Source organism: Sebastes umbrosus, chromosome 6 (genome assembly GCF_015220745.1).
Source record: "Sebastes umbrosus isolate fSebUmb1 chromosome 6, fSebUmb1.pri, whole genome shotgun sequence".
NCBI classification, from domain to species: domain Eukaryota; kingdom Metazoa; phylum Chordata; class Actinopteri; order Perciformes; family Sebastidae; genus Sebastes; species Sebastes umbrosus.
In genome coordinates, this window is record NC_051274.1 from 23,798,050 (window position 1) to 23,810,943 (window position 12,894).

The window sequence follows — 12,894 nt, forward strand, 5'->3', positions numbered from 1 at the left end:
GGCGGTTGCTAACAAGCGGCTAAATGAGACTACTAAACGTCATCACGCCGACTCATGCGCCTTTACAGCCTCGTTGTGTATACTCGCGACCGAGGTGTAGTTAGTTTATAGCCTAACATTAGCTTTTTACTTCTGCCGATCGCATTCACGCTTCAAAAATCATAAAAGTGGTGTTCATTTGTGAAGATTATCTTGCTGAACAAAACGTGTAAGTATCATAAACATTTATTTGTCACAGAGCTTAATTTCTGTAATAATCCAAAACCTAAAGGAACAATCCCATTGGCTTTTTGTCGAGGGAACCAGTGTGATTCTAACTTCCTGGTTGGCCTACAAAAATACGTCATCGCTGCACCACTCTATAGCTGTACTTTACAAATACTGACTTCTTTTTTTTTACCACAAAACCAAAGTTCTTAAAAGATAAATGTTATTTAAACACAAGCTGCTGTACAAGAACTGGCAAATTACTTTTATTTAAATCAGTTACTATCTGAACAAGATTTTGAATCTGACATTAGATGCCAGCTTTTGATACTCTTTCTACATTTTGGATGCAACAAAAAAGGTTTGATACCCAGCCCTATAGTCAGAAACATCCTTTGGTTTAAACAACTCTAGTAAATGTGAGTTTATAACATCACAATGCATGATGTGTTTGTGTGTTTGTTTGCAAACTCACTTTCTGAGACTTCAGGTAGAATGGGTCCAGGTCCTCCAATGGTACCGCCACCATTCCCTTAGGGATGTCCCCGTAGATGTAGGGCAGGCTCTTCCCAGCCTCCAGGTCGATGTTGGGTCTGGGCTTGTTCTCGTCATCGTCGTCGCGGTAGCTGCTGTCCTGCTTGGGTGGCTTCTTGTTTTTCTCCTCATTGATGCGCAGCTCAAGAGTTGCCAAAGATTCCACAGTAAAATAGTTGAAGCTATTAGGTCCTGGCGGTGCAATAGCTGGTGCAGCCATGTTTTCATCCTGCAGCTACCTGGTCTTTAGGTTCGTACCATCCACAGTAGCAGCTCTGCAGACAGAGAGGAAAGGTTAACCAAACATCCACGGTACTTTTCATCTAAAGACCTTTCATACGGGATGTTGAGCGAGTGAACACTGTCTGTTCTTTATCTAAATTTAGCTATAAAATACTAAATACTAATACTAAAATCTTTCTTCATGACTAGGAAGAGGTTTGGAACAAGTGACAAAATGCATAGGGGAAGTTCACAAACACCAAGACGCTGCATGTTTACACAAACACACCTTTACAGATTTTGTTATGGAGTTGTGATGATAGAAAAACAAGTTAAAAGGTAGAGAAAAAGCAATACAAACACTGTAAATGCTAAATATTTGATCCCACGGGTTTCAGAATAGAAGAAAAAATGACTATAGATAATATTAAGTACTACTAAAATGTAGGGCTCTCGTCCACCAAAGAAAGTCTTAGTCAACTAAGACTCTTTTGTCGACTACTCAATTAGATTAAATCAACAGATCTGTAAAACTGAGTTTCTCCACAAAGAATCACACAAAAGCACCACTTTAAATCTTGTGTTTACCGGAGATGTGCTCAAAGGTTTCTTAGAAATAAGTCATTCAACATGAAAAAAGGCTTAAAAATGACTAATCGACCAAAGAAATCTTAGTCAACTGAAACCAAAACGACAGATTAGTCGACTTATCCTCTAAGAGGGAGCAGCCCTACAAAGATATCTGCCTGAATGTTTCATTCTTGCCACATTATTTATTTATACTATTCCCATTTAACAAATAGCTGGTTTTCCTTGATCCAAATTAATGAGGATAAGAAAACACAGGCAATAAATAACAGCCTGAAAGCAGAAGACGACAACAAGCAGGCATCCTGATTGTAAAGGGGAATTGAATGATAGTGTTCTCTACGATGTTTGTATTATATTTGTCCATCCAGAAGATGAGTTCAGCCGCCTCTGAGAGGAATGTTTACTTCAAGCAGCCTCCAACACTGTGGACGAGTATTTATAATGTCTCGCTCACTCTCTAAATAACTATAGATATGAATAGATACTGTTTATCTTGTGCAACACCTTTTATTTTGGGTACACAGGTATCATTTAAAAAGTCAAGAACAACTAATATTAATTGTGTCCATTCATTTCCAAAAGCTAAAAGCTAAAATAATTATAGTAATGTGAAAATATCCTTTTAAGGATATTAAGCTCCCTCATCCTTCAGTCTCTCCCTCTCTTTTCTTTTAGCTCCGTTAAGAAGATAAGATGAATGTGACTTGTGTTCAACGATCCGTTAACGTCAACAGAGAAAAACCAGAACAATAATACATCTGATATAGGATATTATACAGTATATCTAACTGGTACCCTAAAACATGCTCAGTGGCTTAAAAGGTTAAATTGGTATATATAAATAGACTAGTTAGGTTTAAGACTATACTGAGGGGATTTTTCTCCACCGTATAGAAGGATGTTATCATGTTTAGGAAGTGTTATGTAATCATTTCATGTTTCTTGTTGCTATATTTCGTCTTTGTTAGGTATTTTGTTTTGTTGTGAATGTTAAGATCTTACAGAGGCTTTAAAAAAAAAGCTAAATTAATGTACTTCACATGAGTAACTTGTGTTCAATGATGCGTTAACGTCAGCAGAGAAAAGACAGAACACTGATACATCTGATGTAGGATATGATATATCTTAACTGGTACCTTGAAACATGCTCAGTGGCTTAAATAGGTTAAATTGGTTTACATAAATAGACTACCGGTAGTTAGGTTTAAGAGATAAATCAGATTTATTTCTTGTGGTTCATGATATGAGACATATTTTGTCTATGTTTACATACATACTGTATATAAGGATGGTATCATGTTTAGGAAGTATTATGTTGTTTTGTTGTGAATCTCAAGATTTTGCAGAGACTTAAAAAAGTAACGTACATATCTGAGAGACATTTTTCATCAGTTATATGTTCAGGCAACAACAGTATACTGTGCAGCAAAGGTGAAACTATATGAGCCAATATTTCCCCCCCGAAACAATCTATGTGTCCTCTGACAACAAAGACCCATTTAAGGACTTTACTCCTTATGATTTTTTGAATAGCTGTGGAAACGCTAACAGTGCACTTAATGGCTGCATGACTCAGTGGAGCCTCTTTCTCCCAGCACACTTAGATGTAAAAAGCGTATGATGGTTACATGACAACTGCTCAAGCTGCAGGACATTTCAGGGTCAATATACTAATGTGGAGGGAAGAAGAAGAAGAGGGAGCTGAGACGGAAGAGGAGTTCACAGCCACACCTGAACTGAGACTATTTGTGGTATATATTTCCAACATTAAATCCCACCGTCATCACACACCAAACCTTTTGTTTTTCAGCCTAAGGTTGGTATAGAGGAAAGGATGCAACCTAAATAAGAAGAACATCGACCATATCTGAATCACAAGGCCTGTCACTTCCCCTGCTTGCATAACACAATATAATTAAACATGCTCGACGTGTGAAGCAGATATCACACAGCACTCTATCTGAAAAACACATGAAAACATGCAGCCTGTGAGCCAAGACGTCTGTTTTAAAATGGACCCCAGAACCTCTCAGTCTCTGAAACCTTCTGCTGCTCTGCTGGTGCTGACTATTTCAGCACCACAACCAGCAAACACACCAACACCAACACATGCATATATGCACCAATGCATACATGCAGGGTTGAGAGAAGAGGGGGGGGGAAATCATAACCAATCTGACTGGGAAAAAAATGGTTTTGCTGTAAAGCAGGCCCTCTAGCTGAGCTGTACAGGCCTGCAGTTCATTCTCTTCAGTGTTAGGAAGTCATAATGAAAACACTGGTCTTGTCTCAGTCTCTGCAGGTTGCTCATCCAGGTTTAAGGCTGTGCAGATCATTCTCACAGAGAAAACAGGCACATTTTAGACATCTTGGAGGCATGAGAAATGAAGACTTGTTTACTAATCGTGATCATTAAAAAGGAGGGGCCTGTAGACACCAATATATATTCATTTAATAGGCTATAAAAGTGCTGCTCGGCCACAGAGAGAAGAAGAAGCAGGAGGACTGCGCAGAGAATGAACCAAATTGTGCCAAAGCAACATTGCTGCAGTGTGTGTGGTTTGTATGTTGAAAATGACACACTGTGGGGAAAAACAATCGTGGATTTGTCAGTCACAAGTGTGATGTCGATGCATCATAATAAAATCACAGCAATATGTCACTTTTTTTTTTATTCAGCGTATAAAAGAAATACGATTGATTTTTTTTTTTTATTCTAAGGGGGAATATTATGTGCGTCTTTTTTGCGCGTCGCCTGGAAGGATCTGCACCACACCCGTGGAGCCATGTCGACTACCAAATCAATAAGGTCTCTCTATATCTATCTATCTGTGCATAAGAGAGCTAAACAACCAGCATAAAACACACACACATGAGTCTATAATATGAGGTTGAATATAACAAAACAAGACAAATTAGAGAAGCGTTATGATGCTGCCACACCAAAAAAGCACCTGGAGGAATGTAAATCTGTTGGCTGTTTGATGGAGGATGGAGGCGACTACTCACATAGCATCGATGCTTTATGGTGTTTCAAGAGCACCATCCTTGTAGTCCGGAGGGTAGCCCACCCAAAAACAAAAAATAGTGTCCAAAATATGCAAAAAAAATCTGTTTTTTTAGGGTTGTGCTGGATCAGTCAGTCAGACGGTGCACTACCTGCAGCCTATAATAACCTAAGAGGCATCTTCTCTCACAAAATGTCTAATCAATGGTCGGCGAAATCCGATAAATCCCTTGCAATCGACATCCTAAATGTGTGTTTTCGTGCTCTGGTCCAGCAGATAGATGCTCAGCAAGAAGGCAGACACTCCTCTTCCATCCAGCTCCCAAATAAAAAAGGATGCTGATCAGCTCAGTGAGTGTGCAGCTCTGCGACATTTACGCAAAAGCATACCTACAATCTAGCGTCACCTCCCAACAACATATGCACGATTTAAGCCTTTAAATGAAGGATACTCACTCTGTAAAGCGTTACAGTGAATCTGGAGAGCCGTGGCAGGACTGCAGATGTGGGGAAGATGGAAAAGATTGAGGAGAAGCTGCGGTTGTCGCCATATTGTAGCTGCTATCTTCCACTTCCCCCCTCAGCTCAGCTCAGTGCTGTTCGAGCAGCTCGCCTTGGCTGCATAATTGATGACTCTCAGAGAGCAGAATGTGAGGGGAGTGTCAGCAAAGTGCCTTTTCCTCAAATCCTAAAGGTCATTTAGGCCTGCAGCCCTCCAGACCTCATTGTGTGTGGTTCATATAAATGCAGCTGGGGCTCAAAGGTGAGGAGATTGTGCACATGAAAAAAAAACATGCACATGGTTTTTCTGACAAAATGCATTGTGTCTTCACTGTGGTTGGGTTTATAGTGCAGGAATGTATCAGTCAGAGACTTGGCTTCCACAAGGCCAATGCATGTTTCAAGATTCAAGATTCAAGAGTTTTCTTTGCCATTTGCATTGTAATACATTGTACATTGTAATTCTGAGCAGTTTACACCGAGTCAGCTTTAAGAAAAGAAAAAAAATGAGAAAAGGCACAAGGTAATTTCAGTACAAAATAAGTAGCACATTCAACTCAACACAATAAATAAATAAATTATTGAAATGTAAAACGCCCTCAGTGTAGTCAATAAATAAACTAAACTACCCTCTGCATAGGAAAGATACCCCCAGAATAAAAATATACATATGCTCCATGACCATGTTAAAAGAACTTGTAACTCTCATAAAAATATTTTAAAAAATAAATAATTAATATATATGCATTTAAAAACATATGTTAGTTGGTTATAAGATTTATTCATTGAAACATGGAGCATCTCATCTAAGTAATTGCAAACTATTTTCATTTATAGCCAGGCTGCTGCCCTCCTCCTGCACTCTGCTCTTTATTTAAATAACTAATTAATATGCAAATAGGCAGCTCTTAATCTGGTGTAACTTGTCTTTTATTATGTAATGTGAATGAATGAATACAACTGACTAAAAATTAATTGAAAATATTTATTAAAAAAAATCATTAATTTTCTGTCTTTTTTTCCCTATTGGGACATTATCTCAGCTGCAATAAAATAGTTTAAGGGATGTATAGATCCAACTTTTTCAGTCCCGATACCGATAGCGATACCTGGGCTTTCGGTTATCGGCTGATACCGAGTACCGATCCAATACCAGGGTTTAATTAATAAGCTGTATGCTTCACTGTGTGGAAGTGACTGGGATCATTCTTTCATGTGTAAGGCAACATCAGGCTTGACTTAAGCATTGATTTCCTAACAAATAAATATATATAATACATTTAGTGAATTGTTGTTTGTTATTAAAATATTAAATCGTACACCAGCAACTTGGTAAAAAAATCTTCAATATTTACAGGAATCACAATTGAAATTGAAACCTTTTTAATGCAATAACATATTGGTCAAAACTTAAACAGGAATTAAAATTCCAGTATACAATGTATATAAACTATAGAACTATCTATAAAAATATATATACATATATCGGCTCCATTGTCACCGATACCTGATCCAGCTATTTGAGTCAGTATCGGCCCGATATCCGATCCAGTATCGGTGCATTCCTAATAGTTATATTATTATTATTATTATTATTTATTTGGAATTTATTTTGTCAGGATCTCATCTACAGAGTTTATTTTACTTTTTACTGACATGCCCATGATGTCATTGTCTGGAAGGAACTGAAGTTGTTTTGTTTGCGGTAAAAAGTTAAACCAAATGGAGTTTAAAGCACTTCTGCTGTTTGTGAGTGCTCTAAGTGCACCGACTTCACCACATTATAGTGAGCACAACTTGACCAGGGCTGGGAGGGAAGTACTTCCTGTATATTTGTTTCACTTTTTAATTAAATATTAAGCTACTTGTTAAAAGGGCGACAGTTAGCTAGCTTACAGTATTTGTATAGGGTACGGGAATCACCGAGCACTCTGGGGGGGCGCCGCCATTTTTGGAGGGCAGCATAGACTATCATTATCCGTCACCAGTCTATTCATCTGTCATTTGTCAATCGTTCATCATCAGAAATGTATAAAGTATGTGTGAAAGACAAATAATATAACATAAAATGGCTATTTTGAAGACTACTGTTAGTAGTCTTCAAAATTGTGGAAACATTTTCTGTTGATTGACTAATTGACTAATTGTATCAGAGTAATCTTATGTTAGCAGGGTCACACACCTCAAATGCAGCTAAAAACTGTGCGATTAATTTGCGATTAATCACGATTAACTACGGGCAAACATGCAATTAAATATTTTAATTGATTGACAGTCCTAGTCCCAATACATAGTATGTCAAATGCAGTATGCCAAAAAATACCAGGATGTCCTACTACATCTGGTCGCATTTTGCAGTATGCAAGCCAGCAAGCTTTTCTGGCTATTCTGACTCACAATCCTCTGTACAGCGGATTTATAAGCAAGAGGGTCAAAGTTCAAGAAAGAATGTTATTATGAAGTAGTATTTCCCAATTGTGTGCATACTGCATGCAACATTACGTACTTTGTAAGGGCAGCTGCAGTAAAAGTAAAAAGAAAAAGTATGTGATTTGGAGCGTAGCCAGAGGCTTGTCCTACTTCCAGTTCCTCCTCCAGACCTCACAACAGTGATTTGTAGTAAATAAAATAAATAAAATATGCAAAACCACTAATGCTTAGTGAAGAACCTGTCAGACAGTTAATAAGATATATTTTATTTTATTTCTTAGTATACATAGGGAGAAGTTCAAGTGAGAATGGTGTTGAATATGTGAATATTTGTAGATGTGGTCAACATTGACAGAACCTGGGCCGTGATGACATCACAGACAGAGGGAGCAGATCAAATGTCTTCAGATGAAGTAGTCAGACCGCCACCTGGTGGAGGGAAGATGTTATTCTCCTTTCATGCAGCAGCTGCTTCCTGAAGCTTCCAGAAAATAATAAAAAAAAGCACAAGAAATTCTGACAAAGGATTTTTTTTATTTGACATGAAACACATCCAATGACAGTGTGACAGTGTTTTTTTTTGTCAAGTAAGACATGTTGTTAGAAGTTATCGCACCATTGACTAGTCCAGAATGTCTTCGCTGCAGCTCGACGATGCATAGTGAACAGACAGTCGTTGAGGTATACATTGTGGGCCCTTGAGTTTTTTTATTTTGTGTGAAAGATCCTAATTTCATTACCTCACATGTACATTTTGTGCTTAGAATAACTTTGGAGGTTTGAAATGCACGCTATTCCTCACAACACGACAACTTGGAAACTGAAATAAATATTCAAATGGAGATGGTGGATATGTCGAGTTGCATTGTCCGTGTTGAGTCGTCCGTTGAGACGGTTTTCATCAGATCTGATGAAAACTGGTGATGACGAAGAGCAGAGCAGTGAGTGAAATGTTGGCATGGAAAAAGAATGACTTATTTTCACACAAGAAGGGCATCCGGGGAAGAAACCTTCTTTGTTATGACATTGGAGGAAAATAAAAGTCTGTCAACTTTCCCTTATTGAATAGCACCAATGTCTATTGAAAAAGGCTTGAAGGCCAACATGACATTATAAAACTTTATTAAAACTTGTCGGAGTGAAACAGTAGCAACAAAGCAATTATCACACAGCAGCTCAGAAGCTTCACTTTGTTATTCATGAGTAACTCTAACGTGGCCCAGATACTGGCTCGCATACATGTCATCAGTGTCCGTCACTGAATGAAAAGTGGTTTACTGACGTGTTGTGCTGTTTGTCAAGCTGCTTTGAGAATCAAACCAGCTGTTTGCAGAAAATTGTGCAGTTTTAAAAGAAAGATTATATCTGGAAAATATCGATGAAACCCTATAAAACATATCTGATTCCAATCTTGGATCGAAAGAAAATACAGTGGCGGCGACATAAAAAAAAGAAATTAAAAAAAAAGGTTCAATATTCTGGGATCATTTTCTTACAAAAGACAAACCTTGTTGCACCAAAAAAGCCAAATATCACTGTTAAAACTGGACACACTCATTCACACACACACTCCCTCATGCACACATACACACACATAAAATGATATTGGGAAAGTGCACATTGTTCCTGCCAAAATAATCTGAAACCTTTTTTTGTCTCTTTTGCAATGTGATGCCATTAAATTAACAATGCAGAAAAATGCTGTCAAGTATGAAAGATCAGTCAAGTTTTTATCGATAACGTTCATATCCATGTACACATTAACACCAGTAATATTTGACCTCTAAAATACAGTATACAGACAACATCATCACCCTCATTTATTACCTCCGTTTCTTTTCTATAAAGGAGGATTCTGCCATTTTTAAATCACGGGTTGCTTACTGATTGTTGTTCATTCCTAATTTAATTTTTTTTTCAGTGTTACAGACATTCAGAAAGAATTGGTTTCAATGGTAATGATGAAATGAGAAAGGCATGACCGCAAACGTCTTCGCAAAAAAGAACAAGACACCCCCCTTTCCTCTAAAAAATGGGATACGAGTGTATTCTGAGTTATAAACGGGCGTCCCGATTCCACGTGTGAAAAAATGGTGGAATAGTCCTTTAAATACACTAAATAGTACAGCTAGAAATGAGAGATTAAACATAAAAAGTTCCACAGGTTTAGTAAGGCAAAGTTCTGTTCTTGATATCCTATTTGTTTAGAAATTGAACAGTCCGTAATCCTAAATGTCACCATGGTGCAATAAAAAGGCACTGACTTGCCTTCTGATGATCTACGTTTATCTAAAATCGACTGTGACGCTAACGTTAAGTGAGAGATGCTTTAACGTGGGAAACTACACACAGGCTGAAAGCTAGCGGCTCACTTCAGTTCAAGCCAAGGCCTGTTGAAAGAGGCTGGGACACGGTTTTGAGCTCTGGGGTAAGACACATGCGCAGTGTAAAGCTGGGCATACACTGTACGATTCTAGCCCGATTCTGGCCGACGGGCAGTGTTATTTTACACGTACAGTGTGAGCATTCAGGTCGTGGCTGATTGTCGGACCGTACTCGCACAGTAGGAGTAGGAGTTACACAACAACATGTCTAAAATCGTACAGTGTATGCTTGGCTTAACTGGAGCTGCGGTTGTGCGTTGCTATTGGCTTAATTTCGGCGAGTGCAGATCATATTTTACTGCGCATGTGTTGTACCCCAAAGATATGACGCGTGACATCTCCTCTTTTCACCCTCCTTGGTTCAGGCCAGGAAACTGGTAAATTATCCAAATCTCAACTCAAAGTCCACTTACTCGCTTGTTCTGGAGCTTTCAGTTGTATTACACAGTCCCAACCAGCAGACGGAGTCCTAATGAAGACTGAGTGATTTGTCTCTGACTGCCGAACCAACCAGTCTTCTGCTGTGTGACTACACGGCTTGTTACTGTTTGTTTTTTTGTTGTTGTTGGCTTGCATGTTGACATTGATTGCATTTCAAATTAGCATGCACACCTAAACACCAGCTTCAACTCTTCTTCTGAAAAATCGGTGCTTTTAAAAAAAGTATTAGTACTTCACAATCATAAGAACTATCTAACGGACCGACTCACACCGAAAATGTTCCTGCCCATCGAAGATGACCTTTAATATCCAGGTTTGTATGTTTAAGAAGCGAGTCTTTCTTTTCCCACACCAACAAATGATTCAAGTGTATTTGTTTTTTTTAGGACATTTTGTAACATGTGAATGGCCGACAGCACGTCTGCTGGCAAATCCACTATCTGATGAGAGCCACGGTGCACCTGGTTGAGGAAGGTAATCCATCAGGGGATGCACTCGCTGGTGGCACTTTTTTAATACTGATGTGGATTTGCTCTCATGAAAGCAGCAAACATGGGTGGTGTGGGTGTGGGGGTGTCCCCTTGAGGCAGGTGAGACAGGAAGCGGACTCAGAGGTGCGAGGACTTAAAGTGCAAGAGGGTGAAAGTTCCAGCTCCTCTCAGCAGTTCCAGTGCGCCATCCTGCCCTTCAAGAGTCGAGGGGGTTAAAACAAAAGAAGCACACGATGATGAATGGATAAAACCAAGGAATGGAAGGAGGGGAGGATTTCTTTCTTGATGAAAGTATGTCGTTAAAATGTCTTTAAAAAACATGAATGGGATGAGGGAGATGTGGGATGCACGGAAGATCTACTATCGAGAAGGAGAGAAGATATCCGTCCCCCTCAGTAGATCTCCTGGACTGCAGCGGTTGAACAGATGGAAGCAAACAAGGAACAGTTTCTGAGAGGGAAGCACATTCTCGTTACTGTACTCGCATTCCCACATTGTTTGGTGTTTTGATGTCTGAGCTTTAACGTCGGGGGGTTGCTACTGAACGCACCCCAAAGTCCTCCTCCCTCGCTGTGTCTGTTCTCAGAGCCTGGCTCAGGTTTCTGCATTGTCATCAGTTGGTGAATCACATGTTGTAGGCCACGTAGATGGGGTCCAGTTGGTCTGCCAGGAAGGAGTCTCGCAGGTGCATCCTCTGCTTTTCTCCTCTGGAGTTGATGGGGATCACCCCGGGGTCCACGATGACCACCACCCCGACGATGAGGTGGTGCTCCTCTAGGACCACGTTTGTGACGAGGGGCACCAGGTCCAAGGCCTCCTGCTCCGAACCGCTCAGCTCCGCCACCACCACCAGCAGGTTGGTCCATGTAAACACAGCGCTGAGGAGCAAGAGGTGGTCAGTCATGTTTTCTGTGTTCCTGTGTGAACTACATGCTACGGTCTCTCTCAGTGAGCGTAAAGAAAAATATATATATCATGAAAATGACCATCTGAAGAACCTCACCTTTCTGCGATGCAGCGGTGGGCTCGGGACACCGACGTCTCGATGTCGATGGGGTGGTAGCGTAGCCCCCTCAACTCCAACGTTTCATCAAGAGAGCCCACCACAAACAAGGCATCGTGACGATCTGTAGCAGAGAAGAACACAAGTATTTGATTAATCATAGTTATGGACTTAAAGGGTACCTTAGGTATTTTTCAACCTTTCTGAAATTGGTCCAGAATTGAGTGAGAGCGCTGTAGACGGCAGCTGCTCACTGGCTGCAACTTGGTGCTATTGGGGCAAGTTGACATCGCCATTTACGTCCACTAAAAGTGCTTGTTTTTACCTTTGTGGACCAATTTCAGAAATTGTTGTCCCTAGTTAGTCACTTAGACATAAACACATGTGAAACTAGGGCCCGGGTTGAAAAATGCCGAAGTTACCCTTTAACTAGGGTTGGACAATATGACAATATATACTGTCTATAAATTTGTCTACCAAAAGACATTTTGCCTTTTTTTACTGTTTATGCTGTTCTATCTACCTATCTCTCTCTGGTTGTATTTTGGCATTGCCGGCAATATTTCATTGTTTTTTGATTATTTTTGCATCAATGTGATGATGTACCTTTATTTTTCAGATATTTAATTCACTGAATTAGTTTATCAACAACAATTTCTCAATAGACTTTTCTACATCATGACATATGTTGATGTTGCCATATAAACTTGTGTATATCATGATATGTTATCGATATCGCCCACCTATATAGAAAGGCAGAAAGGCATGAGCAATGAGGTCAACTTTTTTCAAATGTCCTCTCACCTCCGCTCGCATCCAGCAGCTCGGTCCTCTTGATGAAGCCCAGGTAGCCCGTCCTGGCCCACAGAGTGTGGGGCTCCCCAAAGCTGAGTCTGGTGTTGAAATGATCCGCCTGCAGGCTCTCCTCCCCATAGATGGTGTAGTAGCCACTGGCACTGTGAGGGCTGTTCACCCAGATCTGAACAAACACAAAACAATAAAGGTGATGAGGCCTGTATGAGTATTCTTTTTTTTATATTTGTGTGACCTCTAAAGTCCGATATCACATTCAAATAATATTTT

The 12,894-nt window shown here is 39.7% G+C and overlaps 2 protein-coding genes across 13 annotated transcripts in view; both read right to left on the reverse strand.

Annotated features, from left to right (window-relative positions):
* The window catches only part of scn8aa (sodium channel, voltage gated, type VIII, alpha subunit a), a 58,245-nt gene extending 53,053 nt beyond the window's left edge, over positions 1-5,192 (reverse strand). For 4 of the 9 annotated variants that reach the window (XM_037771744.1, XM_037771739.1, XM_037771745.1 and 1 more), the window contains exons 1-2: positions 4,564-5,191; positions 683-1,016 (exon numbers count right to left, since the gene is read on the reverse strand). In XM_037771744.1, the coding sequence (XP_037627672.1) occupies positions 683-961 (279 nt within the window). In that variant the 5' untranslated portion in view covers positions 962-1,016; positions 4,564-5,191. Of the gene's footprint in view, positions 1-682; positions 1,017-4,563 lie in introns of all 9 variants that reach the window. The other 5 variants (XM_037771747.1, XM_037771742.1, XM_037771748.1 and 2 more) reach the window with 2 other exon arrangements.
* A 2,814-nt stretch (positions 5,193-8,006) lies between these two features.
* Positions 8,007-12,894, reverse strand: part of dip2ba (disco-interacting protein 2 homolog Ba) — a 48,917-nt gene continuing 44,029 nt past the window's right edge. For 3 of the 4 annotated variants that reach the window (XM_037772201.1, XM_037772199.1, XM_037772200.1), the window contains 3 exons: positions 12,616-12,790; positions 11,812-11,935; positions 11,434-11,686 (listed from right to left, as the gene is read on the reverse strand). In XM_037772201.1, the coding sequence (XP_037628129.1) occupies positions 11,434-11,686; positions 11,812-11,935; positions 12,616-12,790 (552 nt within the window). Of the gene's footprint in view, positions 11,687-11,811; positions 11,936-12,615; positions 12,791-12,894 lie in introns of all 4 variants that reach the window. The other variant, XM_037772198.1, reaches the window with a different exon arrangement.